This window comes from Pleurodeles waltl, chromosome 3_1, assembly GCF_031143425.1.
Source record: "Pleurodeles waltl isolate 20211129_DDA chromosome 3_1, aPleWal1.hap1.20221129, whole genome shotgun sequence".
In the NCBI taxonomy this organism is placed as follows: Eukaryota; Metazoa; Chordata; class Amphibia; order Caudata; family Salamandridae; genus Pleurodeles; species Pleurodeles waltl.
The window spans coordinates 351,705,478-351,720,281 of NC_090440.1; the positions used below are offsets into that span (position 1 = coordinate 351,705,478).

At 47.0% G+C, this 14,804-nt stretch overlaps 1 protein-coding gene across 2 annotated transcripts in view; it reads right to left on the reverse strand.

Moving 5' to 3' along the window:
- The window catches only part of SECISBP2L (SECIS binding protein 2 like), a 435,435-nt gene that overhangs the window by 257,497 nt on the left and 163,134 nt on the right, over nt 1-14,804 (reverse strand). For both annotated transcript variants that reach the window (XM_069222506.1, XM_069222505.1), the window contains exon 11: nt 3,572-3,713. In XM_069222506.1, the coding sequence (XP_069078607.1) occupies nt 3,572-3,713 (142 nt within the window). The remainder of the gene's footprint in view (nt 1-3,571; nt 3,714-14,804) is intronic.

The following is a 14,804-nucleotide window of genomic DNA, read 5'->3' on the forward strand; positions in this document are numbered from 1 at the left end:
GTGGTCAGCTGTTTGTTGACGGTCTTCTCTATTACCTTGGCTGGGAAAGGCAGGAGAGAGATGGGGCGAAAGTTTTTCAGGTCGCTCGGGTCGGGAGTTGATGACGGCCTGGAGGTGCGGGCGATGATGTCGTCGGCTTTGTTAAAGATGGAGTGAGGGCAGGGGTCCGAAGGGGCGCCGGAGTGGATAGAGTTCATGGTGGATTTGGTTTCTTCAGTGTTGATGTGGGTCCAGTTGTTGAGGGTGATGGACGGGGGTGCGGGTTCGGTGGTGTTTGGTTGGGTCTGGTGTCCGAAGCGGTCGTGGAGGTCGCTGATCTTGCGATGGAAGATGGTGGCGAGGGATTCGCACAAATCCTGTGAGGGCGTGACGGCGTTGGCGAACTCCTTGACGATGCTGAAGAGTTCTCTGCTGTTGTGGCTGTTTTTGTACAGTCCGTCGGTGAAAAAGTTCCTTTTAGCAGCGCGGATCAGGTGGTGGTGTTCGCGGGTAGCGTTCTTGAGGGCGGTCATGTTGTCAGCGGTGTGGTCCTTGCGCCAGGCCTTCTCGAGGGCGCAACAAGTTTTCTTTGATTCTTTGAGGGTGTCAGAGAACCAGAGAGGTTTTTTGGTGTTGGTCTGTCGATGCGTGCGTTTGAGGGGAGCAAGGTTGTGTGCGCAGTTGGAGATCCAGTTTGTGAGGCTGAGGGCTGCGTCGTTGGGGTCGGTGGTGAGGGTGGGTTGGTTGGCGGCGAGTGCGGAGAAGAGTTGCTCTTCGGGGATCTTGTTCCACTGTCGACGAGGGATGGGTTGAGTGCGGAGGTGGCAGGTCTCGCGTCGGAATGTGAAGTGGACACAGCTGTGGTCAGTCCAGTGTAGAGCGGAGGTGTGGCTGAAGAAGATGTGTTTGCTGGCGGAGAAGATAGGGTCGAGCATGTGTCCGGCGATGTGGGTGGCGGTGTGCACCAGTTGTTTGAGGCCGAGGTTGGCGAGGTTTTCGAGCAGGGTGGTGGTGTTGGGGTCGTTGTTTTGTTCCAGATGAAAGTTGAGGTCGCCTAGGAGGATGTAGTCCGGTGAGGCGAGGGCGTGCGGGGAGATTAAGTCGGCGATGGCGTCGCTGAAAGGGGCGCGCGGTCCGGGAGGACGGTAGACGAGGGATCCTCTGAGGGTGGTCCTCGGGTCGGTGCAAATCTGAAAATGCAGGTGTTCAGCGGCGAGAGGGGTGTCTTCGGTGGAGGTGGTGACGCTGATGGAGTCTTTGAAGACGATGGCGATACCTCCTCCTACTTGGTTGGTGCGGTCTTTTCTGGAGATCTTGTAGCCTTCGGGGATGGCGGTGGCGATGTCTGGAGCAGAGGAGGCGTTCATCCAGGTCTCTGTGATGAAGGCGACGTCCGGGGCTGTGGAGTCCAGGAGGTCCCAGAGTTCAACGGCATGCTTGTGGACGGAACAAGCGTTGACCAGGATGCACTTGAGGTGGTTGATGGCGCGTGGGCTTGTGGTCGTGGTAGTTGCGTGGTGGAAGATGCGTTTGCAGGAGTTGCAGGCGAAGGGTCCATGGGTGCGTTTGGGGTGAGCTTGGACGCAGGTGTTGGAGCGTCCTGGGTTGAGGGCGTGGAGGGTGGTGGGGTCGTAGCGGATTAGCGGGGCTTGGGAGAGCTGGGGACCAGGGGTCGTGGCGCTGGGCGCGGGCCAGGCGCAGACGGGCTTGCCTCTGGCACGCCAGCGGCCGCCATATGAGGTAGGAGGGGGGGGAAGGGGTCAGCTGGGGGCGAATGGGAGCTGGGGGGCGTGCAGGAGGTCGCGGCGGGAAAGCGCGGGGGTGGGGGGGACAGGTAGAGTGAGAATAGCTAGTGGAAGGGGGTTTAAGGGTGGAGGGGGGTGAGTGTTAGGAGGTTTAGGAGATTAGGGAGAAGGGTTGTGAAGATAGGGGAGGGGGGTTGTAGAGGTGGGTGAGGGTGAGAGGTAGAGTGAGAGGATAGGAAGATAGGTAATAGAGGGGGTGGCGGGAAGGGGGGGAGAGATAGAGAAAATAGATAGAGAAATCGATAGATAGAGAAATAGATAGATAGAGAAATAGATAGATAGGAGGAGGTGGAGAGAGAGGGAGTTAGATAGTGGGATAGAGAGATAGGTAGATAGGAGGAGAGAGGGAGGTAGATAGCGAACGGGTTAGATAGGGGTGATAGAGAGGGGGGGCGAGTGAGGGAGGGGGATGAGGCAGGAGCAGGAGGGCAGGCGCGGGGAGAAGAAGACGGAGCAGGCAGAAGAGCCGAAGGCAGAAGAGCAGAAGATAGAAGACAGAAGACCGGAAGAACAGAAGACCGGAAGAACAGAAGAACGGAAGAACGGAAGAACAGAAGAACGGAAGAACGGAAGAACAGAAGAACAGAAGAACAGAAGAACAGAAGAACAGAAGAACAGAAGAACAGAAGAACGGAAGAACGGAAGAACGGAAGAACGGAAGAACGGAAGAACGGAAGAACGGAAGAACGGAAGAACGGAAGACTGGAAGACTGGAAGACTGGAAGAACGGAAGACTGGAAGAACGGAAGACTGGAAGAACGGAAGACTGGAAGAACAGAAGACTGGAAGAACAGAAGACTGGAAGAACAGAAGACTGGAAGAACAGAAGACTGGAAGAACAGAAGAACAGATGAACACAGATGAACACAGAAGAACACAGAAGAACACAGAAGAACACAGAAGAACACAGAAGAACACAGAAGAACACAGAAGAACACAGAAGAACACAGAAGAACACAGAAGAACACAGAAGAACACAGAAGAAGATACAGAAAACGAAGAACAGAAGGCAGAGGACCACAGAAGAAGATGAGGAAGAAGAGAGGCGACAGGGAAGGCTGAGAAGCACACAGAAGAAGAGAGAAGACGGGGAAAAGAAGAGTACAGAAGAAGATTACAGACGAGGAGCGAGGAGGAAGAACAGAGAAGAAGAAAAGAAGAAGCAGGAGCAGGAGAGAGGGTGAGTAGCGCGGGGCAGAGCGAGGGGCTGGGAGGTGGGGGGTACTTACTGTGAGGTGGGTCTCAGGAACTCAGGAACCTGGAGGAGCTGCAGCGGCAGGGGGAGCGACCTACCCTTGGGTCCCTTGGACTCTGCACACTATATCTCATTTTGATATAGTATATACAGAGACAGCTTCCTACATTACTATACCATTATAGAATTATAGACAACTAATTTGGAAGAATTAGCAGACAATTAGTTTCTTTAATTCTCTCCTCTAAGGGCCAGATGTAGCAAAGGTTTTTACCCATTCTGTCTCTATGGGAAAAAGTGTTCGTACATATGGCCCTAAATTTCCTGGGAAAGTATTTTTTTCAAAATGCAGTTTGGAATAAATTAGATATATTTGAAAATAAGCCAAACTTCATATCATAGACCCATTTCAAAGCAGTGGTTATTGAAACATGAATGTAAAAATCTAAAGTAACGGACTTTTGCATCAGCAGTCCTGCTAAAATGTAATACTGTGAAGAAACATACTGATCCATATTTCTGAGTAAGACTATGTTAAGTTTTAAACTATAACTTTTACAATTATTGACATGAAATTATTTATAAACCATACCTGTGTAAGATAAAGGCCTGGTGTTGGTGATTTGACGTGCTTTCATTGCCTGCTGCTGTCTTTCAAGAGCTGCTAACATGTCGCCCAAGTCGAGCTGCACAGGGGTTTTACTCTTCTTACCAGATGCCTTTGAGAGAGCTTCCTGTGAATTATTTATACCAAAGCATCAAAGTATTGCTTACTATTTATCTGATCAACCACACAAATGAGAGTTCATTAAATTAGGAAAAGGAATCCTTGCATACATTACTAAAGGATATCTGGGTACTGTGGAGGACCGAGTGCATCTAACTGGTGAGTGCAATAACTTAAGTGGATTTAAACAATGAACAAAATAAATTCATAAGTAGCAATGCACTCAGTTATGATTTACATATTCCAGGTAAATAAACCATGCTTTTGTAGCAGCTGATGCATATCAATGACTAAACAGAAAAGTATTTTTGATAACGAAAATACAGAAAAGATCACCAGCAAAAAAGTAAACACTAAGGGGGTCATTATGACCCCGGCGGTGACTGTTAATGTGGCGATATGACCGCCAACAGGCTGGCAGTACATACCACCACATTATGAGAAAGGTGGGTTGGCTGCAGCCAACCTGCCACTTCTCCACTCTGTATCGGCGGACATAGTACCACCGGCAGCATTATGAGCCTGCCAGCCACCATGGTTTTCGTAGCGTGAGCAACGCCCCGAAAACCATTCCTTCCCTGTCACCGGTAGGGGGCTCCCCCACCTCTCCCCCTGTTCAAACTCTCCCTCACCCCCTCTCTGATACTCACGCCCCCCCCCACCCCCATACACGCACACAGACATGCACACACCCAGTCACTCACACTGGCATACACACTCATACACGCATACTTCCAGACATGCTCGCACACATTCTTACACACAATCACACTGACATGCAGACACACTCACTTCACCATTCTTACATGCATTCACTCACATGCATACAACCACGCAAACACCACAACACACACACAATTCATGCACACAACCAAACACACACACACACACAAAACACCCCCACTCCCCTCCACTGTCGGAAGCCCAACTTACCTTTGTTGAGGAGGTCTTCCGGCAGAGAATGGGAAGGGGTGCCCGCCAGCCGAACACCGCCAGGTCATATCACAGGTCATGATACGGCTGGTGGCGCTCAACTGGCATGTATGATCACTGCTGAATTTCTGCCCTTCTTGTGGTGGAAGTCCGGCAGTGATCATAATATGGTAGCCTAAATGTTTGAAATACTTGCACTGTGGATAGCCAATGCTAATACAGCATGCAATTGTTTCTTCCTCTTTCTGTCATTCAGTATTGCTCCTACCACACAAGTTCATATAATAGTTCAATGTGCTTGACATGCAATGAAACACAATGTTATGCTTTAGAGAGGAAACATTTGTCTCATGACCTCTTGGTGCCAAAGTGTCCTCCATGAAGCAGGAGTGACAAAGAAGTGGCAACCTTTAGCTTTTTCTGGAAAAAAAACAGATGGCCATCAGTAAGTCAAGGTTGACAGGTGAGTGGTTTGTAAGAGGATGCATGCTGAGTAAAGGTTAGAACAACCCTCATGCGACAGAAGAAACAAAAAAATACAGAGGTAGATAACACAGAATAACTCAGTTGTAAGGAAACCTTTACTGTGACTAAAAATGAAAAATAAACATATGCAATGCTGAGTAAGCCACAGACAACCTTTGACATGCTGCTTTATAAGCAATCAATGAAAATCTACTTACATACTTATTAACAATATAACAACATTTAGTTTGTATTAGAGTTTGTTATTCATATATAAGAGAACGTCCATGTTAATACTGTTGCCATAGTCTGGTTCAGGCACACTTTGGGAAAGGTTTCTGGTGTCAGCTCTAGATAGAGAAGGTGAACATTAGATGATAGAAAATAGTCTTATGTTGAACAATGTGGGTTCCACTGACAGAGGAGTTGATCAAAGTTCCCCAGTTTTTTATTATAATAGTGGGATACAAGGTGGACATGAGGGTACAAGAAGCATGTCCACCTTAGACAAGCTGAGCTATAAAATATTTCATAGTCACGAACTGGACATTGAGCTGTAGGTTGAGTTCTTCTTGACTACAAGAGGAAAGGAAAGCTCTTTTCAGTTCCCACTGTGCCACCCTGCATATAATAGTACATAGGAAAAGTGTCAAGTGTCTCCTTAAGAGGATTTCAGTTAGGTGGGGAAAAACAAAAAGGGTAAAATAAAATTCTTGGTAGTCATGAACCTATTGTTTTTAAGATGAAGATTAAAACAGTAGTTAATAGCAAGGCACCAAATTCCCTCTCATACTAGAGAAAAGGTAAGAGCCAATCAAGACTATCCAGAGTAGATCCAGTGGAGGTCCAACTAGAGAAAAAACAGAAAATATAAAAATACAGGAAACATGGCAAGTGAAAAATAAGGAAAAAATGCAATGTGATTCACCTATAACTTAAAATGGCTCCTTATATTCACTTCAAACAGTAACTGACATTACGGAAGAAGACTCCATCTCGTCATGGAATTGTACCTCAAAGAATTCACTGTACAGATTAACATCTTTGCCCACATCCTTTTCCACAAACTCATGGTGTTGATTTGCTACTTGAAGCTGAAATTTGACATCCTTTGCCCAGCAAATAAGTCTGCATGTCAGTGTGGCCCTGATCACTGATGGGCCACATAGTTTGCAAAATGCTCCTCCAGTTTTCCATGAGCAAAAGCAGTGTGGGCTATGCAGCGAGGATGCTCACACACACGTAGTGTTGGGTAAAGCAACATGCTGTCTGACACTGCACGGAGCACATGGTTTGCAATCTTTGGTAAGATCTCAGCAAAGACATATCAGTATGCCCCCTTCCGGAAGCTCCAGGCTTTTAGGGTGCCACTCCACAAATGGCAGACTAACATGGGAGCATAAACTAAAAAACATATTCCCAAGAATGCTTAAGGATAACGTTTCAGGTAGATCAGAAATTGAAGATTTTGAATATTCAGATACATACATTTGCTAAACCTCATATTCTGGTTGCCATTGAACCATAACTGGCAGAGGTTCAGATGGAAGCTGAAAAAGATCACATGGCTTCAGCTGGGACGAATAGAAGACAGAATGAATCTTCGAGGTACGAGGCAACTGAAAGGCTACAGGATTGATCTGATGCGTTATTCCAAATGGAACAAATTTAATTAGCATTGTTAGACCAGGAACAAACCCAGAAGGCAGACAAACTTTCTCCCCAAAAAGCAAAAGGAGAAGGATTTGATTGTGATTTATCAGTATATTTTTTTTATTAGGGCCTTGGAATGGCATACTCTTTCAGAATGAAAATGTCACTTACCCAGTGTACATCTGTTCGTGGCATCAGTCGCTGAGATTCACATGGTATGCATGAGCTCGCCATCTGGTGTTGGGTCGGAGTGTTACAAGTTGTTTTTCTTCGAAGAAGTGTTTTCGAGTCACGGGACCGAGTGACTCCTCCTTCTGTGCTCATTGCGCATGGGCGTCGACTCCATCTTCGATTGTTTTCCCCGCAGAGGGTGAGGTAGGAGTTGTACTATAGTAATAGTGCCCGCGCAATGAAAAATGTAAGTATGTACCTATTAAAGGATTAAGTAATATATATACAAATGTACAAAATTGAAGGTAACTTCTGAACTGCTACAGGCTTCCGGGGAGGTGGGTGGGTCCATGTGAATCTCAGCGACTGATGCCACGAACAGATGTACACTGGGTAAGTGACATTTTCAGTTCGATGGCATCTGTCGCTGTAGATACACATGGTATGCATAGACTAGTAAGCAGTTAGTTCCCCATAAGCGGTGGTTTAGCCTGTAGGAGTAGAAGTTGTCTGAAATAGAGTTCTTAATACAGCTTGACCTACTGTAGCTTGTTGTGCGGATAGCACATCTATACAGTAGTGTTTGGTGAATGTGTGAGGCGTAGACCAAGTGGCTGCCTTACATATTTCCTGCATTGGGATGTTTCCTAAAAAGGCCATTGAAGCACCTTTTTTCCTTGTTGAATGTGCCCTGGGAGTAATGGGCAGTTGTCTTTTTGCTTTAAGGTAGCAGATTTGGATGCATTTAACTATCCATCTGGCTATACCTTGTTTTGATATTGGGTTACCTGCATGAGGTTTTTGGAATGCAATAAATAGCTGTTTAGTTTTTCTGATGTTCTTTGTTCTGTCAATGTAGTACATTAATGCTCTTTTGACATCTAATGTATGTAGTGCTCTTTCAGCCACAGAATCTGGCTGTGGGAAAAAAACTGGTAGTTCTACCGTTTGATTTAGATGGAATGGTGAAATAACTTTTGGTAGAAATTTTGGATTAGGTCGTAGGACGACCTTATTTTTATGTATTTGTATAAAAGGCTCTTGTGTTGTGAACGCTTGAATTTCACTTACTCTTCTTAGAGATGTAATGGCGATGAGAAAGGCAACTTTCCAGGTTAGGAATTGTATTCCGCAAGAGTGCATGGGTTCGAAAGGTGGGCCCATGAGTCTTGTTAGAACCACGTTTAGGTTCCATGAAGGAACAGGTGGTGTTCTTGGTGGTATAATTCTTTTAAGCCCTTCTATGAATGCTTTGATAACTGGTATCCTATACAAGGAAGTTGAATAGGTAGTTTGCAGGTATGCAGATATTGCTGCAAGGTGTATTTTAATAGAAGAGAAGGCTAGCTTTGCTTTTTGTAAATGGAGCAAGTAATTTACTATATGTTTTGGAGTTGCGTCTAGTGGTTGTATCTGATTATGATGGCAGTACCAAACAAATCTTTTCCACTTACTTGCGTAGCAGTGTCTAGTGGATGGCCTTCTGGCCTGCTTTATGACTTCCATACACTCTTGGCTAAGTTGTAAGTGTCCGAATTCTAGGATTTCAGGAGCCAGATTGCTAGATTCAGCGATGCTGGGTCCGGGTGTCTGATCTGTTGGTTGTGTTGCGTTAACAGATCTGGTTTGTTGGGCAGTTTGATGTGTGGTACTACAGACAGATCTAGCAGTGTTGTGTACCAGGGTTGTCTTGCCCACGTTGGTGCTATTAAAATGAGTTTGAGTTTGTTTTGACTCAATTTGTTAACTAGGTAAGGAAGGAGAGGGAGAGGAGGAAAAGCGTAAGCAAATATTCCTGACCAGTTCATCCATAGGGCATTGCCTTGGGATTGCTTGTGTGGGTATCTGGACGCGAAGTTTTGGCATTTTGCGTTCTCTTTTGTTGCAAATAAGTCTATTTGTGGTGTTCCCCAGAGTGTGAAGTAGGTGTTCAGAATCTGTGGGTGGATTTCCCATTCGTGGACTTGCTGGTGATCTCGAGAGAGATTGTCTGCCAGCTGATTCTGGATCCCCGGAATAAACTGTGCTATTAGACCAATTTGATGGTGGATTGCCCACTTCCATATTTTTTTAGCTAACAAGCTTAACTGCGTTGAATGTGTTCCTCCTTGTTCGTTTAGATAATACATCGTTGTCATGTTGTCTGTTTTGACAAGGATGTATTTGTGGGTTATGATTGGTTGGAAAGCTTTTAGTGCTTGAAAAACTGCTAATAATTCTAGATGATTTATATGCAGTTTTGTTTGATGTATGTTCCATTGTCCTCTTATGTTGTGTTGATTGAGATGTGCTCCCCACCCTGTCATGGAAGCATCTGTTGTTATTACGTACTGTGGCACTGGGTCTTGGAAAGGCCGCCCTATGTTTAAATTTATACTGTTCCACCATAGAAGCGAGAGGTAAGTTTGGCGGTCTAGCAACACCAGATCTAGAAGGTGACCCTGTGCTTGAGACCACTGTGAGGCTAGGCACTGTTGTAAGGGCCTCATGTGCAGTTTTGCGTTTGGGACAATGGCTATGCATGAGGACATCATGCCTAGGAGCTGTAGTATTGTTCTTGCTTGTATTGTTTGGTTTGGAGACATGTGTTGAATGACTCTGTTGAAATTGTGGATCCTTTGTGGAGTTGGCGTTGCTACTCCTTTTGTCGTGTCTATTATGGCTCCTAGATATTGCTGTACTTTGCTTGGCAGAATGTTTGATTTTGCAAAGTTGACGGTGAACCCTAGTTTGTAGAGGGTTTGTATGACTTGATTTGTGTGGTTTGAGCATTGTGTGAGCGAACTGGTTTTGATTAGCCAGTCGTCTAGATACGGGAACACATGTATTTGCTGCCTTCTGATGTGTGCAGCGACTACTGCTAGGCATTTTGTGAATACTCTTGGAGCGGTTGTTAAACCAAAAGGCAATACTTTGAATTGGTAATGTATTCCTTTGAATACAAACCTTAGATATTTCCTGTGTGATTGATGTATTGGTATATGGAAATATGCGTCCTTGAGGTCTAGGGTTGTCATGTAGTTGTGTTTTTTGAGCAATGGTAACACTTCTTGTAGTGTGACCATGTGAAAGTGGTCTGATTTGATGAATGTGTTTACTACTCTGAGGTCTAGAATTGGTCTCAGTGTTTCGTCCTTTCTTGGTATCAAGAAGTACAGTGAATAAACTCCTGTGTTTATTTGTGTGCTTGGTACTAATTCTATTGCATTTTTTTGCAGTAGTGCTTGAACTTCTATCTCTAGAAGCTGTGAATGGTATTTTGATAAATTTTGTGATTTTGGTGGTATGTCTGGGGGGAATTGCAGGAATTCTATGCAATAACCATGTTGGATAATTGCTAGGACCCATGTGTCTGTAGTTATTTTGTCCCATGCTTCGTAATATTGACGTATCCTCCCCCCCACTGGTGTTGTGTGGGAGGGGTGAGTGACGTGTGAGTCACTGCTTGTTGGTAGTGGTTTTGGGGCTTTGAAATCTTCCTCTATTCCTAGGGAATTGCCCCCCTCTATACTGGCCCCGAAAACCTCCCCTGTACTGTCCCTGGTAGGTGGGCGGTGCGGACTGTGAGGTGCTAGCTTGTGTGGCCTGACCCCGAAACCCTCCTCTAAAAGGTGTTTTGCGGAAGGTGTTATAAGATCCTCTGCTCTGCGGGGAGTAGAGTGCGCCCATGGCCTTGGCAGTGTCAGTGTCCTTCTTGAGCTTTTCTATGGCTGTGTCGACCTCCGGACCGAACAGAAGTTTTTCGTTGACTGGCATGTTAAGCACTGCCTGCTGAATTTCTGGCTTGAATCCAGACATTCTGAGCCATGCGTGCCTACGGATGGTAACCGACGTATTAATGGTCCTTGCGGCTGTGTCTGCTGCATCCATGGAGGAGCGTATTTGATTGTTGGAAATGTTTTGACCCTCCTCAACAACCTGTTTTGCTCTTTTTTGCAGATCTTTTGGGAGATGTTCAATGAGATGCTGCATCTCATCCCAGTGGGCTCTGTCGTATCGCGCAAGCAGCGCTTGTGAATTTGCGATGCGCCACTGGTTTGCTGCTTGGACAGCAACCCTCTTCCCGGCTGCATCGAACTTCCTGCTTTCTTTATCTGGGGGAGGTGCATCCCCAGAAGTGTGTGAATTTGCCCGTTTTCTGGCAGCCCCTACCACCACAGAATCTGGTGGCAGCTGAGAGGTGATGAATACAGGGTCCGTAGGAGGCGCCTTATACTTTTTGTCCACCCTAGGCGTCACTGCCCTACTTTTAACTGGCTCCTTGAAAATGTCCTTTGCATGGCGTAGCATGCCTGGGAGCATCGGCAGGCTTTGGTAGGAGCTGTGGGTTGAAGAGAGGGTGTTAAATAAAAAATCATCCTCTACTTGTTCCGAGTGTAGTTCCACATTATGGAATAGTGCTGCTCTAGCCACCACTTGTGAGTAGGCTGTGCTGTCTTCCGGTGGTGATGGCCTAGTTGGGTATGTGTCTGGGCTGTTATCAGACACTGGTGCGTCGTACAAGTCCCACGCATCCTGATCTTGGTCATCGTGGCTCATGGCGGTGTGAGCTGGCAAATGTGACGGGGTGTAAGTTGGCGAAGCCGGAGTTACAGATGGAGGCGAGGGAGGAGGTGTTACCTTTTGTGCTGTTTGTTGCTGAGGAGTAAACTGAAGCGTTCTCTTTCGTTTGACAGGTGGAAGGGTACTGATCTTCCCAGTCCCCTGCTGAATAAAGATACGCTTTTGCGTGTGATCCACTTCAGTGGATTGCAGTTCTTGTTCAAACCTATGTTTCTTCATTTGTGAAGACATAGAATGCTCTTCAGTATAGGAGCCTGAAACAGGGTCTGATGTCGCTTTTTTCAGCTCCGAAAACCCTGTTGATTGTTTTTTCGGCTCAGAGGTAACCTTCCTCTTTTTCTGTGCCGAAAATTCTTGGCCTCTATGGGCTTCGGCGCCACTGTCTCGGCGTAGATCCGTGTCGACACCGAACTCTCGGTGTCGATGCTTCTGTTTAGCACTCTCTCGGTCCCGAGGAGGCTGCGTGCCGGTGTCTCGACCGAAGTCGGACGATCTCGACACTGAATGGGCCTTTTTCGGTGCCGATTGTTGGTCACCGAGAATTTGGGTGGAGCCATGGCCGGTTGGCAGTCCCCTGGGCCTTCTTTCCTTTTTTAAGTTCTGATCTCGACGTCTTACTCACAGTTTTTGTAGAGTCTAGCTCGGAGTCTGAATCCTGGATGGAAAAGGATTCCTCCTGTTCCTCTTCTGTCTCGAACTGTCGACGCTCCTTTGGCGTGGACGCCATCTGCAGTCTTCTCGCTCGACGGTCGCGCAGAGTTTTTCGGGACCGGAACGCCCGACAGGCCTCACAGGATTCTTCGCTGTGCTCGGGTGACAGGCACAGGTTACAGACCGAGTGTAGGTCCGTATAAGGATATTTGTTGTGGCATTCGGGGCAGAATCGAAACGGGGTCCGTTCCATCGGCGTTGTTCTCCACGCGGTTGGGCCGACTAGGCCCCGACGGGGTGCCGAAATCTACCCCGAAGGGCACCGAAGCGCTTCGATGTTCAACGCGTCGTCGTATGTGTCTATCTCGAACCGGATCGCAACGATACCGTCGAAAATCTTCCGTTTTCAGCTATCTTTCCGTTCCGAAACTCGGAGTGACAGGAACACGTCCGAACCCGATGGCGGAAAGAAAACAATCGACGATGGAGTCGACGCCCATGCGCAATGAGCACAGAAGGAGGAGTCACTCGGTCCCGTGACTCGAAAACACTTCTTCGAAGAAAAACAACTTGTAACACTCCGACCCAACACCAGATGGCGAGCTCATGCATACCATGTGTATCTACAGCGACAGATGCCATCGAACACAAGTTTACTATGTCTCTGTAATTTATTAAAACAATCAGTAGCTGCTGGAACCAAAGGTTGAGTACATGAAGGAAAAACTCCTGGATGAAATACTTTCCAACACAAAATCAACATTCAAAGTCCCGAACTTGAGACTCCAATTCCTCTTTACTAGTCACATCTTTTCAGAGAAGAGCAGAGGTATGTGAGCCCCAGGTAGGTCTGCTTATGTGGCATCCCACAGTACGCCAGAGGATAATTCCTCATTATCATTTTCCTCAAAGTAAATGTGTATAAAAAATACTGCACAAGAAAAAATGGATTCCAACTACTTTTGGGGGACATTAGAGAAATAATAAATTCATTCAACCAACAGACCAAAGTCTTGGACCTCTTGAGGAACATATTTTACAGTTACAGTTATATAGCCAAGCAAAGAAGAGTTGTTCATCTCGTGGTCCATCAAGCATTAAAGTTTCCTCCCCATTAAGAAGTTGATCAATGAGAAAGCAAAGATCTTGGGAATCAAGTCTAAGTAAAACAGATGTTTGGCATCACTGGGGCCCTATAATAAAATAATAAGTTATGACTATCAATCAATCATAGCATTTGTGAAGCGCAGCACTATCACCTCTAGGGTATCTGGGCACTGAGGGTGGCGTGTCCCTGTAGAAAAGCCACGTCTTGAGTCTCCTTCTGAAGTCCACCAAGGAGGGAGCTGTTCAGATTCAGATGCTGGAGCAGCGCTACAGAGTAAGCAGTGGTGCAGCACCTTACGACAAGCCCATCCTGAAGTGTCTGGCAGAGTTCGCTCCAGTTCTCCTCCGCAAGCAAAGGTAGCAGGTGCGTTATTGAATCCCACAGTGACGCTGAGGTCAGAACAGGTGGTAGCAGCCTGCACCACAAAACTTCTGAGTCGGGTGCTGGATAAGACAAGCAGGGTCTCCAGGGGCAGGCCGGTGTCTGAGCTACAGATTTATCCACAGGGGCCCCCGTAGCAGGTTTAGCTCCGCTTCCCAATAAAATGTCAGTGTCTCACTATTTAGGAGCACAGGCTCTATTACTGTCAGAACCTGGTGAAGCACTGTTACCAAGGAGCCAGTGGTGAACTCCAAAGAGAGCAGCTGCATTCTAGGACCTCAGCTACTCTCTCCTCTTCAGTACTACTACAAAGGAGGAGCTTGCCTCTGTTGCAAGGCATTTGTGGTGGAGGGAGGGGTTGAGCCGAAACTGGCAAGGACTCAAGGACACTAGTCTCACCCAACTCCATCAACTACCCTCCTGTAGAGGCTGGACGGTCTCATCCACTGGGTTGCTAAACATCAGCCCCTCACCTTCACATCCAAAAGCTTGTTCTCCCGAAGGAAAAATGACAAGGGATTGATGAGCAGGGGGAGGAAGGTACCAGATTCTGTTCACCGTCTGGCATCATTTTGGCATTGGATAGGGTAACTGGTTTGCGTTGACTGATTGAACTCCAGCATTGCAGGGTGGAACCTTGAAGGGCTGTGCTCCTTAGCCGAAACAACTCCAAGAATGGATGCAGAGGGCCTATCTGACGCAAATGGCTAACTAGCAGGTGAGGAGTCAGGTAGGACACCCATAACATCCTTGGAGGTGAGAAGCCTGCCAGAAAGATGTAGGAACTTGAAGATGGCATGAAGGGAGTTGTAATAATACTGCATCTGGACCAGAGTCGCCCCAGCTCAAGGGAAAGCTGGGAGGCACGGGGTGGACTCATGCGCCGACTCCTCAAATGGCGACTGGGAGTACGAAATGGCAGAATTACCTGCCGCAGGCGGATGCTGCCACTTCGACTGCCGGTGCTTCGCAGTGTGCTCCTTCGAGGTCTAGGGATGATCGCAGGAGCAGCTCCTGGAATAAACTCGCAACTGCTCCCTGGACTTGGAGGGAGACAGACGACAGCACAGGGCCTCTGCTAGACGCGCCGACAAGATCTTCATATAGTGTTCCCACAACACCTTCGGTCAAAGGTGACGATGGAAGCCCCAATCATCTGAGTTGTGGTGTTCC